Source organism: Spea bombifrons, chromosome 12 (assembly GCF_027358695.1).
Source record: "Spea bombifrons isolate aSpeBom1 chromosome 12, aSpeBom1.2.pri, whole genome shotgun sequence".
NCBI lineage: Eukaryota > Metazoa > Chordata > Amphibia > Anura > Pelobatidae > Spea > Spea bombifrons.
Window position 1 is genome coordinate 28575730 of NC_071098.1, and position 13300 is coordinate 28589029.

Here is a 13300-nt window from a genome sequence, read left to right on the forward strand (position 1 = left end):
TTACACACACTCATACATACAAAGTAACATATTTAAACACAGTTACATACTAAAAATACTTACACACACACTAACACACACACACTAGTATACATACAGGGACACACACACGAAAACATAATTAAGCACACGGTAACATATAACACAGTAACACACTAAAAATACTTGCACATACACTAACAGATATACACACTCATATATTTACACAGACGACCACAGTAACAATTTTACACACACAGTAACATGCACACACTTACTTAAACATACACTCTAACATACTTAAACACACACACAACCTTTGTTGTCTAGCGGCCGGTGAGAGTTCTTCAGCTCATGACATCAGAATAGACACAATAGACAGAAAGGAGTCTATAAATAATATATATATTTTTTTGTAAACATCATTAAAAAAATGAAAAATATAGGATTTGGGAAATGTGTCATATTTACTTTAAATTCAAATCATCTTTTGCTATTTCCTGTGCACTGGGCAGTCTGGAGAGCTCTGACTTCAAACACCACACATCAAAAAAACATTAATAAATAAAATGACGAAGGAAAAGGTTTCAGGAAATTATTTGTTCGTTAAAGCCGGTAGGAACTTCCCAGGGCGGGGAGGGAAATCCTACTCTGTATAACACAACAATTTGGAATAATTCTCTCCGTAGAAGCCTCAGAAATATTATTGAGTGTTTTCAGTAGGAGGTCTGAGACATTTTTGAGATGTTCGCTGTAAATGTATACACAGAAAACACTTATTTTAAGAAAAAATACCTATATTTCATCTAAAAAATGTTGCTTACTTTAATAATTGACTTTAATCTGTTTCTAATTTTTGTAACAACCCCAGGATTCTACCGGAGTCTTGAATTTTCATCTCAAGCTACTCATCCTAACTTGGTCTTTTGGCCAGACCTGTTGTCCTCAAAGTAGAGTACAAAAGAAACCGGTCATCGAACATCTTTGGTCATTGATGCCATGTTCTTCATGACAGTAAAGGTACACAAAATGGGGCAAAAGTGACCATGTTGGCCATTGCTGGAACTACCATTGATGCTATAGGTGATATATTAAATTGTATTAAAACACAAATTCTGTTGGGTGCAAATGATGAAAATAAAGATGCGTGAAGATAAATTTAGTTTTCTTGGATATCCTTCAAACTTACCAAATAAAACCCAAGTGAAGATCTCCTACCTAATGTACACTTGTTCATGGCAGCAAAGGTACAAAAAATGTGGCATAGTTGACCATAGTGGCCATTGGTTGAAATGCCACTGATGCTATAGGTGAAAGGCCTCGCAATCTACTTCTGGTTCCATAATGAAGTCCACAACACTCCTACTAACACTCTCAGAATGTATCTTGTAAGTTTATACACACTGTATTTGCCAACCATCTCACATGACAACTTTGATGACCACAGCTAGGTAATCAACAGTTCTGTCCCACATGCTCGATATCTCGTCAACCGCCAATAGGCTCCACCAACAGCTTTGGTTGAACATGACCGATCTTCTCGGAATCTTCCTCTAAAACATCTACTGTGGACTCCATGGAGAAGATGGACCTGTGAGGAACGGACATTAATATGTCTATCAACTCTGTCTTCTCATGGTGCACGGGGTCTTCTACTAAGGACTATACTATATCCTTTATGGCATCTTCCAATGCTGGCCATACCAATACCGACCATCACCATGACCGTCTGCATACGTGTTTTTGAAACTTGTATTGAAGAATATCCCCCACCATGCATACAACTCGAACCATCAATCTAAAACCTCATTAGATAGCTTCAAATGAATTGCAATGGAAGCCACATCAAAGGGCAACAAATAAATTTGGATTGGAGGTTAATACCCGAGGCGAGGACATTATTGAACTGGTAAGTTTCACACACCCTGGACCCCTTCCAGCCGCCCACCCACCACAAACACCTCTTCCTGTTTATGCACTAAGATATTTGATTGTTCAAGTAAACATCTGGTTTTCTTGCCACTAATGAGCTCACTTCCTTCTGCTTGCACTTCCTCTACGACAGGAAGCCTTTGTCCTATCACTTCCTGCCATCTCCCCTCGTCTGCTTCCTGATTGGTCACTCGGTTCCCTTAGATAGCCTTGGGAGGGATCATTTGTGTTTTTATTTGGAGGTAGGCAAGGGTTAGCTATACAGAAGCCGGGCTTGGGCAGGTCATTTAAATTATTGCCTTGTAAGTAAGGTAAGAATTACTATTACAATTATTATTTCTATTTACTAAGACTAAGTAACGGTATAGAATGCACCGGGTTTTTTTTTTGAATTTAAATTATTATTTTTTTAGAATTTAAATTATTTTTTTTAAGAATTTTAAACTATATCATTAACATCAATTAAATATAGTTATTATATTAATGTATATATTTCTTATAATGTATGAGCTCTAATATGCATTTTTAGGTGATAACCACACAATTGTAACACTGGAAATTGAAAAGATTTTTCATTTACTAATTTTTAATCTTTTTGAGTGTTATATGGAGAACATATATCATAACTGGTGGTCGGTGTTAACTCTTTAAGAACCAGGGCTTTGTTGCAGTGCAATGCTGATTTTTTCTCCAGCTGTCAAAGAGTTAAACATGGCTATAATGCAATCACTCCTGCCCTCTCTCTCTCTTTATATATATATATATATATATATATATATATATTTAAAACTAATAACCCATAAGGCTTCCACATCTGACAAGTTGAATGATAGAATAATATGCACTTGCATCAGTTTTTGTATCAAATTGTAATTCTATAGCAATAATCAGTCCCAGCTGCAAAAAATCCTAGTAAGTGAAAATCAAAATATGTTGTTATAATAATGTTTTATATTATTATTATTTCATATATTGATTTATTTGCATTTTATTAATAATTATATAAATTATTAAACCTATAAAAAGTTTCAAAGAGTCTCTCTCTCTCTCTCTCTCTCTCTCAAATATATACAATTACAGAAGTTATTTATATTAAATAATCAACTTATTGTTTGAACTTGAAAAAAGTATCCATTGTGTAACTGACAACCTATGGTGCTTTAGTTGGTCTAGAATCCCTGTCTGCCCATTCTAATCTATCTATCTATCTATCTATCTATCTATCTATCTATCTATCTATCTATCTATCTATCCATCTATGTATCTATCTATCGTTCTTCTTTCTTTCTTTATGTCTTTCAATCTATCTTAATTCTTTCTATCTAGCATTCTTCTTTCTTTTTATCTATCTTTCTTCTTTCTATCTTTCTTCTTTCTATCTATAGATCTTTCTATCCATCTATCTATCATCTATATATCTATCTATCCTTCTTATTTCTTTCTACCTATCTATCTTCTTTCTTTTTAGCACTCTTCTTTCTGTTATCTATCTATCTTTTATCTATCTATCTATCTATTGTTCTTTCTTTCTACCCATCTATTTTTTATCTACCTATTGTTCTATCTATCTATCTATCTATCTATCTATCTATCTATCTATCATGTATCATCTATCTATCTATCTACATATGTACAGATATAGACAGGCAGTAGACATGTGCATGATTCTGCTTGCATAACAGACCATGGAGTTTATTAACTAAACAGTGAGCTGCAGTGAGATTAACTAAACTTTAGCAATTTTATGAACAGCAAAACCTCACCAAACAGTTACCGCATGATTTTCAATTCCCCTGCAGCTCACCGTTTAGAGAATAATCCACAGGGATTGTGGAAAATTCTACGAGTGTTAACATACTGTGCAATTCACTGGATGCCATCATTATACACCCCACTCATGACTAATACACAGGTGAAAGAGCGATGCCACGAAACAAACCACAAACAGGTGACGGCTTCTATGAATAAGTAGAGAGAGAGAGAGGAGGTAGAGTATAACGCAATCCATTGCTGATGACAGCCGTAGCCTGTGAACAAGGAAGAGGAAAGGGTCAAGCTCAGACCCCCGTGGGTTAATATTTAAAGCATTAATTGCACCCTCTGGTATATTAAATGAATAAACTTTAACAGATCTGGTATTTTATTATTTCCTCTGAAATATAAAGTTTCTGTGCCAACAACCTACCATTGTCTGCTTTTGTGTCACATGACAATTAAGTGTTCCTGGCACAAATAGAAAAGAGGCATTTTTTTTACTGGATTGAAGAATGATTTCTGGGATACGTTTGGGACATTGACCAGAAGTAGAGATAATGCTTCAAACGCTGCATTTAGTTATAAAAGTGAAGAACACCTTCAATGAATCAGAGCTCGGCTCTAGCCAAGGCTAGTAGTTGCCCAATTCTGCACTAAATCTGTATCAGGGGTGCTTTCTTACTGCATTAGATGAGCTGCACGCTACGCACTGCACAATATCTATCAATCATTTAGTTTTTAATCAACTTAAAAAGGGACATTTTTATATATTTTTTAAGAATATATATGTTTTTTTTACATATTTTTATTTACACACTGACAATGGCATTTAGTGAATAATCTCAAAAAGGCAATAAACCATTAGGTTTATTATGTTAGTGGAGACTCAAGGATTCCCCCCAAAATTGTCTCCCACTCAAAGGGTTAATGTGATATTATTATTCGTTATTAAGCGTTAACATATTCCGCAGCGCTGTACAGTTTACATCAGGAGTTAAGGACCTGGCCAGTGAGCTCACAATCTAGCCTTACAAAGTAAGAATGGTGGGCTTCTTAGAACCCGGCGCGTGAGCTTACAATCTAAAAATATAGAAAACAGATAATTTGGAGTAAAATCAAGTGTGTAAAGTCCAATAGGGTACAATGCCATAAATCATCCTGACCTCTTAAGGGGTAACTATGAGCTTTCCTGGTGTTGACTACAACTCCTATGACTCTCAGCTCAGACAAAGCCTGGACTTTCATTATAGGGATTTAGCATTTTGGTTGCAATTGACTCTAAATTGTGCCAAAAAGGGTTCTGCCCTATTTTAATGCATCATTTTCTATCAGCAGGTGATTCATAAATAATAATAATAATAATAATAATAATAATAAAATGTGAATATCTAATCATGAAAATTAAACCTTGCGTGGCTTTTGGCTTGGAAGTAAAGCGCTGGAGACACGAGTATAAATAATTTGGATCTAATAAATTATTACACCACTCCCACTGCTTATCCATATTTATGAAACGCATTAGCAGTCGCTATTTAATGGATCTCTTTATTCTTTTTTTTTTAATTCCGACAGATCCACGGCACAGCGCGCAGCATCCGCGTGATGAGTCCCACGCGTGGCCATTGCTTCTTTCTCCCAACCCTTGTACCAGAGTTATAGCAGGATCCCTGGTACAGAGGATGGCTGAAAGGAAGCGTGGGAAAGACCGGCAAAACATTTCGGAGCGGATCTGATGCTCTGGATTTGAGAGGCTTCTTAAAAAATGTATCTGTCCTCCAAAAACTTCTGGACAAGAAGAACTGGAAAGCTTTTGTGACACTAGAGCAGGCAAGGGTGTTGAAACAGTCCAGCACTGAAAGAGTTAAGGACAATGTTTTATTAAGAGCTGTTAAGAAGACATGGCCTTCTTGCCCCATCCCACATGGCCCCAAAAACCAGAAAGGGGCCACCAGGTTCTAATAGCTGGAAGGCATTTGAAAAAAAATATTCTATTAATTGGGAATTCTTCATCATTGTGGATTTTAAGTATGAATTATAATTAAATAATCCTTTCATATAAAATGTTTGTTTTTTGAATTTATTATTCTTTATAGTAATGTTTTTAAATATTGCACTGCAAGTGAATACAATATATCTTTGTAATAAATATAAATAGTATTTTGAAACCTTTTTCCTGATGTGAATTGCCATTGGTTTGGCAAAATTGAAATATCTAAATTTCAGACACAGTAGGTGTTTCCAGGTCACAGTATATATATATATATATATATTGGATTAATTAGTGAACTGTGAAATTATGCAAATGTGGTAATGATTATCTACAAGATATACAGGAAAGGAAACCAAGGACATTTTTGGCTGTAACACAAGCTGGACATCATTTCTAACAATTAATTAGCCTTTTAAACTTAAACTTGGATCAGCAAACACAGCGTGCCATTCAAACACAGGAGTGATGGGAGTGATGAAGGGCCATTGGAACACAGGAGTGATGGGAGTGATAAAGGGCCATTGGAACACAGGAGTGATGGGAGTGATAAAGGGCCATTGGAACACAGGAGTGATGGGAATGATAAATGGCCATTGGAATACAGGAGTGATGGGAGTGATAAAGGGCCATTTGGACACAGGAGTGATGGGAGGGATAAAGGGCCATTGGAACACAGGAGTGATGGGAATGATAAAGGGCCATTGGAACACAGGAGTGATGGGAGTGATAAAGGGCCATTGGAACACAGGAGTGATGGGAGTGATAAAGGGCCATTGGAACCCAGGAGTGATGGGAGTGATAAAGGGCCATTGGAACACAGGAGTGATGGGAATGATAAAGGGTCTCTGTACGCCTATGAAGATATTCCATTAAAAATCAGCTGTTTCCAGCTACAATAGTCATTTACAACATTAACCCCGTCTGCGCTGATTTCTCATTCATTATATATAGATAGATTTAGTGAATTTTATATACCTTCCTGCCACCTTGAGGTCATTGCTGGTATTGCTACAATCTGTGGTTTCAGTACCAAAGGAATACTATTTCCTTAACGATTACTTCATTCTATTAATTTAAACCAAGGAGCCTATGTAGAAAACGATAGCCTAAAATCCCTGCAAATTAACAGGAACGGGAGATTTTGGCGCAGTATTCCCAGGTATTAATATCTTTGATGTAATCATATATGTGATACTATTAACCATGTACAGCCCATCTCTCCCATTTGTTAAAACCTACATACTAAATGGGAAAAGAGCGCACAGTTTTAAGCTCGAATTTGACAATTTTAGAATCTTTATTCACTAATCCCCATGTTTTCCGCGGCTAAATCTCCGCCTCAGCTCCGGATACTGCTGTGAAAATTAAATGTTTTACTTGATAATAATTTAGCGCCAGCAAACCAATAATTAACTCCAAATAACGACTACCAAATTTAAGACGAGGTAGTTCGAGAACTCTGGAAGGGGCATTAGACGAAATAAGCCTATATATTGGCAATCTCTTGGTCTAGATAGGATTAAATTAATTTGGTGGAAAGGTAATATTAGGTAAAGATAATGGCATTAAATATATTTGCATACAAGTTATATTAAAATATACTAAAAATATATATTTATAGTAATTTAAATAATTGCTTTTTTTCAGTATATCTTATGACTTTATAGAGCCTCTAACCACCCACCACCACCTCTTGACCTAATTTATAGCATTATCGTTACGGACCGTCACATTGGAATGAGGCACGACATGATTGGCTATACAATCAGAGAGAAATGACGTGATTGGCCAGTGAGAAAGAGTCCTGGAACCCTTGTTGCTCAAACGCGTTCGCTACACATATTTAATCCTACACTGTCATTTACATTATTTACCAAACTCCCTCAAGCAGTTAGTTTTATTATAATTAAATAAAGTATTGGGATTAAATCATAGGTAGTACACATGGACTGCTTTATCGGGATATTAAGAATTAAGAGTAGATCCACCCCTGTTCTCGATTTATGGTACACTCCAGTGTACACTGCGCATGCCCAGTCTCTCTGTACCATAGAGTGGCGCATGTCCGGTGGGCAGAGTGTCCTTTGGACTGTCATGGCGGCGCTGTGCAGTGTAGAGATGTCTGGCAGCCGGTGTAACGATTCCTCTGCTGGGAGGGGGGCAGCCCGGGTCACCGGTTATTTTTGGGCTCTGTTCGCCGTTCTCTCCCTGTTGCTTCCTATTGGGACGAGGGCCACTGTTTGTAGGCTGAAGGTGAGCATCTGTCACTAGCTGGGAGGCGGAAATGGTTACAAAGGAAGGGGGGGGGTGAAGGTTTTAACCCCTGGTCGGATTATAAATGATGTCATATGACGTATGATAACATTGCATGTGGTTATTTTCATTAGTAATGAAATTGCATTCAATTTACTCACCAGTTTGCATTAAATTCCTCCAGGGTTTAGATTTAAAGCTTAACTGCGATGTGTGACAAACGTATGGAGTGGGAAATATTATTAGCGAATCCTCATTAATCACGTAACGTGTCCGTTGTTAAATAGAAAAAAAATCCTAAACCCGCATTAATCAGTAGAGAGTATCCATAGAAACGTAACCTGTATCGGGATGGGTGACCTGGCGGCATATGTTGGCTAAATCGCTGCAAATAAACACATTGGTTTGGTGATTTATGCCTAAATATTATAATTGCTTGGTCTGTCAAGCCGTTGGGTCGATGACACTGACAGGTTGCTGCTGTTGTTTTGGGGTATGATTTCATTTCTCTCTTTTTCTTTCAGACTGGAGATGCCAGAGACTCGGAAGGTTGTGGAACAAACCTGGACTTAGAGCATTCGTTTGAACTTGGTCAGTGTCGGCCCGCTTTATATATATTTATCGAACGATTGTTATTACGTTATTTTATTTTTATACTAACAAAGGGAACTCCAACACTGGGTATCTATAAACAGAGCACCCACCAAAATAACATAACATGCACACTATTATTCAAACGTTTGGGGTCACTTAGGTATTTTCCTGTCTTGGGGGAAAAGCTGATTTTGCGATGTGTAACGATCTCTAATCCAAGTCTCTAATTCAACTCTCTAATCCAACCATGTATTCTGACATTATACAGATGATAGCATCCAGTTCAAAAAGAGGGGATCGTTGCTGTGGAATTCCGGGCCGGAGCAGAGCATTGCCATTTTACAGAAACAGCTGACCGAGGACGAGAGAAATAAATTAAGGGTACGTAACATAACGGGCTGTTGGTTGATGCTGCCGGCGGAAGCTACGGGGCGCGATCTTTAGTTCTGACCTTTTCCCGATCTTCCTTTAGACAAGGAGTGTGAATACGTAGATGATGTTTGGCGTGCTTGAAAGCTGTGTGCTGAGTGGAGAAATGACTCTAAAAATCATTTAATTGCCCACCCAGCATGGCTCTTTGTTTATTTTCAATGTCTTCTAGGATATTGCAAACTTGAATGGACTTTACCGAATTAGGATCCCCAGGAAGCTGGGACTTACAGAAGAATCCAACGAATATGTCACTTCTTTTGTCCGAGCCGTGAGTTCTATTCTCTGTGTTCTTGGGTGATGTTTAGAGATATTTTCACGGGGTCGTCATTGCCTGGATCTTAGGAAAACTCTCAGAAACAAATCTGACTCTTAAAAGGGAGGTCCCACAGAAAAAATATTCTTCATTAAGAGCTTAATACCCTGTGCTGTATATAATATATGCGGAATTGGAATTAGTCATGTGATATCTTTGGTGAGTTTATATTGTATATAATTTACATATACCACGGCAAGGTATTGCTCTACATTTCATATTAACCCCTTGAATTATATTAAGCTCAGGATTAAAAAATATCTGGATAATAGTATTGGATACTGTTCATTTTAGATCTTTATTATTATCTTTTATTTATAAAGCGCCAACAATTTACGCAGCGCTTTTTACAATACAAATATTCAAGGGGTCTGACAAGACGAGAATTAACAGACTGAGACAAACCGATACATGAGGTGGAGAGAGATCTTATCTGACTCGGTATTCTGAACTCGCTTTGCTGTGTCTTCCTCTCTTTTCAGTGTTCAATGGTGGAATCTCATCTCTCCGACCAAATCACCGTCCATACAGACATCGTAGGGAACATTGTTGGCGTTTCCATAGTGACGGTTCCTGGGTCCTGTAACGGAGCCGAAGTGGAAGACGTGGATCTCGAAATGTTTAACACCACGGTTCACATTCAGCAGCCGATATCTGCTGCCGTGTAAGTCTCCGGCTCAAATTTCTCTTACAGGTCTCTAGAAGGGGCCAAGTTGTTCAATATTTCATGCATGATCTGTAAGTCTTGGCAGATTTCAAAAAGTGGTTGATTCTTTTTAGGGTTTGAAACACTTTATTATATAATAATAATATAATAATAATAGTTATTTTAATATATATCTTTTTTGGTAATACACCAAATAAGGTTTTTAGTTGCAGTTGTACTGTCAACCTTTTAGTTCTGAAATCTAAAGCTTCGCTTTTCCCTCTTATCAGACCTGAAACAGCGGCATTTATTGAACGCCTAGAGATGGAACAAGCCCAAAAAGCAAAGAACCCTCAAGAACAGAAGTCATTTTTTGCCAAATATGTAAGTCTACAACTTTTTTCTTTCTGATTTAATTGAAAGCAATTTCTCTTCCGAATGCGAGTCCGTAGTCCCACCAATGAACGCACTCAAAAGCATTTAGGAACGTCGCGTGAAGACGCAGGCTGCTTGGTGGATCACGGCTGCGCCCAGCTGAAGAGCGTCTTGTAAAGGGCTGAGTTTCCAAAAAAACCCATCCACTTATCACTGCCTTTCTTATGTTTCCCTCCTCACAGTGGCATTTAATTCTAGGAGGGGCTGTGTTGCTAATGTTAACCAATTCGGCGAAAGTCCCGAGAGATCCAGGACAGCGGGCCTGAGGAATTGAAGTAATTTATTGCGCTGCTTTCTTGCCTTATCTCAAATCCTTTCTATTTGCTGCTTTTGTTTTTTCTTTGCCGGATCTCCGACCCAATTAGCGTTTCCTTGTAAATTATACTTTTAATTTGATTTTGTAAGGGGGAAAGTATAAAGTGACAAAGTCGGTGTAAATAGGTTTATGCAGTAGAATAGTTCTGGTCCGTTAAGGGTTCGCTTGATTCCCGGTTGGCTATCGTTATCCCTTTGTTGAGGCAAATTCGGATAATAGAGGTTGTAGACAAGGTCAGGGTTATGTGGCGCATGGCGTGAGACGGCTGTTATACCCGAGGGCAGGCAGCTTCTGTCCGTCGAGCGGGCTTAACCTCCGATGGTGCTTAGCAAGGTAATCGCCATGAAAGACACAGCAGGAAAGTGTTAATACCCCGTGTTATAATGCGCAGGGATTTTAGGGATAGAGGACATCCTGCTTATATATGATATATATTGGCATATAGCACGCGGGAGCTGAGATAGACCACTGATGCTTTGTAACTCATCCCTATCCAGCTGATGAGCATTTCCCACTCTTTCTTGCCATCTTTTTTTTTTCCTTTTTCCTAACCCATTTGATCAGCTGTCTTTATTACGTCTTATCGAGACGGTTTTATACCTTTTTGTATGGTCTGGAGCACTCCATGGAGAGAGCCTACAGAGGTAGCAATCAGAGAAACGTCTCCTGGGATAGCGAGGTTGTAGGGTCTTGTCTATAAATTTGTAGTTTTGTTGGGTTTTTCTCATCGGTTTCATAATTATGTCCGTTTACTGCCTTCATATCTCAGAGGATTCTGAGGATTCCTTTCTCTAAACAGTGACCGTGGAGACGACAGGGATTTCATGCAGTTGGAAACTACAAAGCCCATGATCCTCAGTTGCCCCCATATAGTTTGACCATCCATATTTTTGTTCTGTTTCTTTCCAGCAGCTTTGTTGTGCTTTTTTTTCACCTTCTTCGGCACCACGGGCAGCTTTATAATGCCAGCTCTGTCTGCGTAGCTGAAGATTTGCATGATGTTAGTTATCGGCAGTTGCGCATGACGTAGCTGTAGAGCGTTTGATGACCTCTCCTGATTCTTCTTTTGTATTCTGGTGATGGATTTCTCTTCACGCTTCCTTTCCGTGCATTCACCGTGGTAGTTCAGTAGAGGATAACTTGATAACGTGGTTTTTGTGTCCGTAGCTTGAGTTTGGGGGCGCTTACAGCCCCTGTAACTACTAGGAATCTTTCAGGTGAGTAATTCATGACTATGAAAGCAGCACTAGAGAGACCCACTTTGGTTTTATCAACGATGTGGGCAAGACGGTCAAAGAATAAACGCAATATAAATGCATTGAGAGCTGGTAGCTCCTCCTACTGGCCCCCATATGCAGATGAGCTGCACAGTCATTGCCTGTGTTAGAGCAGGAAAACAATTTGTCGGGAGGGGGGCTAATATTTAAACTGCCTTTCTTTTGTGGCATTTGTAGTCCTAGGGGCATGAAGGACTGCTAATATGTTTACTAATCTGTTCAGTGCTAGGAGATGATGGTGAGCTGCATGCTGGGACATTTAGCACAGATGACAGGGAATCCAAACTATAAATGTGTTTAATAAAAAATAAAAGAATAAAAATATAATGAAATGGTATCGGAAAATTCTGTTGATTCATATAAAAGGTGGCAAGTCGGCATCAGATAAAGAGCCTATCAAGAGCATTGGATACACGGTTTCTATGGCGATATTAAATGATGCTGCTTTCGTACAAATTTTGGGAGCAAGTTGTCCTGGGAGTAGCTTGCTGGGGGGGGGTTATAATTTCCCTTTAAACGTAGCACCACAGAACGTATTAATAACCCGTTACTTCTTTTTGCAGTGGATGTACATAATTCCCGTGGTCCTGTTCCTCATGATGTCCGGCGCGTCGGATGCCGGAAACCAAGGAGGCAACGGCGGTGGCGGCGGAGGAGGCAGGTGATCACCACGGACTGGAATTCTGATACTTCCGTGTACAAAACACCCAAGCAAACAGACTGCCTACCTTCCGAAATCTACGTTTACTCACCAACCTGCATTCGATGAACAATTTCTCTTAATTTATTAGTACTTTTTTTTGTTGAGCGTAGGAGCCTGCGGGGGTAAGATGGGAATTGTTAGTGGCAATGAATACTGTCAAGCTACGGTCACGCGTCATCATTATGAATGCTACCACTGTACTCCTTGCTTCACGGACCTCTCTGCTTATTGTTTCATCTTGGATATTCTTTAAAGCCTTTAAACGACCTTGCTCAGGTGGAGGCCCGTAGGGATCGCTTGCAACCCCTGACCCTAACAAGGTACTTCTAAAGAAAATTTAAATTGTTTTTACTCGGTTTATCAAAAACTGTTTGCAACTAGAGATCAGGAAACGTAACCCCTTCGTGACAAAGGCCGTATATGTACGCACTCACACTGTATTGTTTTCAATGGGTTAAATCAGCAGAGATGAACGTGTGACGCTCGTGGCTGCTGGGTGGATCATGAACTTGCTGAGCATTTTCATCGTCCTTGAGTTTCCAGGAGCGTCACAAGTAATCCCTGAATTTAGTGATTCTTATGTTTAATTTTTTTTTGGGTTACTTTCCATCATTTTCAATCTGCATTATCACACCTGGCTTTGTCGGGTCTTGTTATAATCATAACATTCCCCAG

At 38.7% G+C, this 13300-nt stretch overlaps 1 protein-coding gene across 2 annotated transcripts; it reads left to right on the top strand.

The window, feature by feature from the left end:
- Nucleotides 1-7718: 7718 nt before the first annotated feature.
- EMC10 (ER membrane protein complex subunit 10) lies at nt 7719-12906 on the top strand. Of its 2 annotated transcripts, XM_053452541.1 has the most exons (8): nt 7719-7909; nt 8434-8500; nt 8772-8884; nt 9105-9203; nt 9731-9912; nt 10185-10278; nt 10512-10604; nt 12486-12906. In XM_053452541.1, exons 1-7 carry the CDS (start codon nt 7751-7753, stop codon nt 10593-10595), a joined length of 798 nt encoding a protein of 265 aa, XP_053308516.1. In that variant the 5' UTR covers nt 7719-7750; the 3' UTR covers nt 10596-10604; nt 12486-12906. The 2 variants fall into 2 exon arrangements, with proteins under 2 accessions (XP_053308516.1, XP_053308515.1); XM_053452540.1 differs by lacking the exon at nt 10512-10604.
- Nucleotides 12907-13300: the final 394 nt, after the last annotated feature.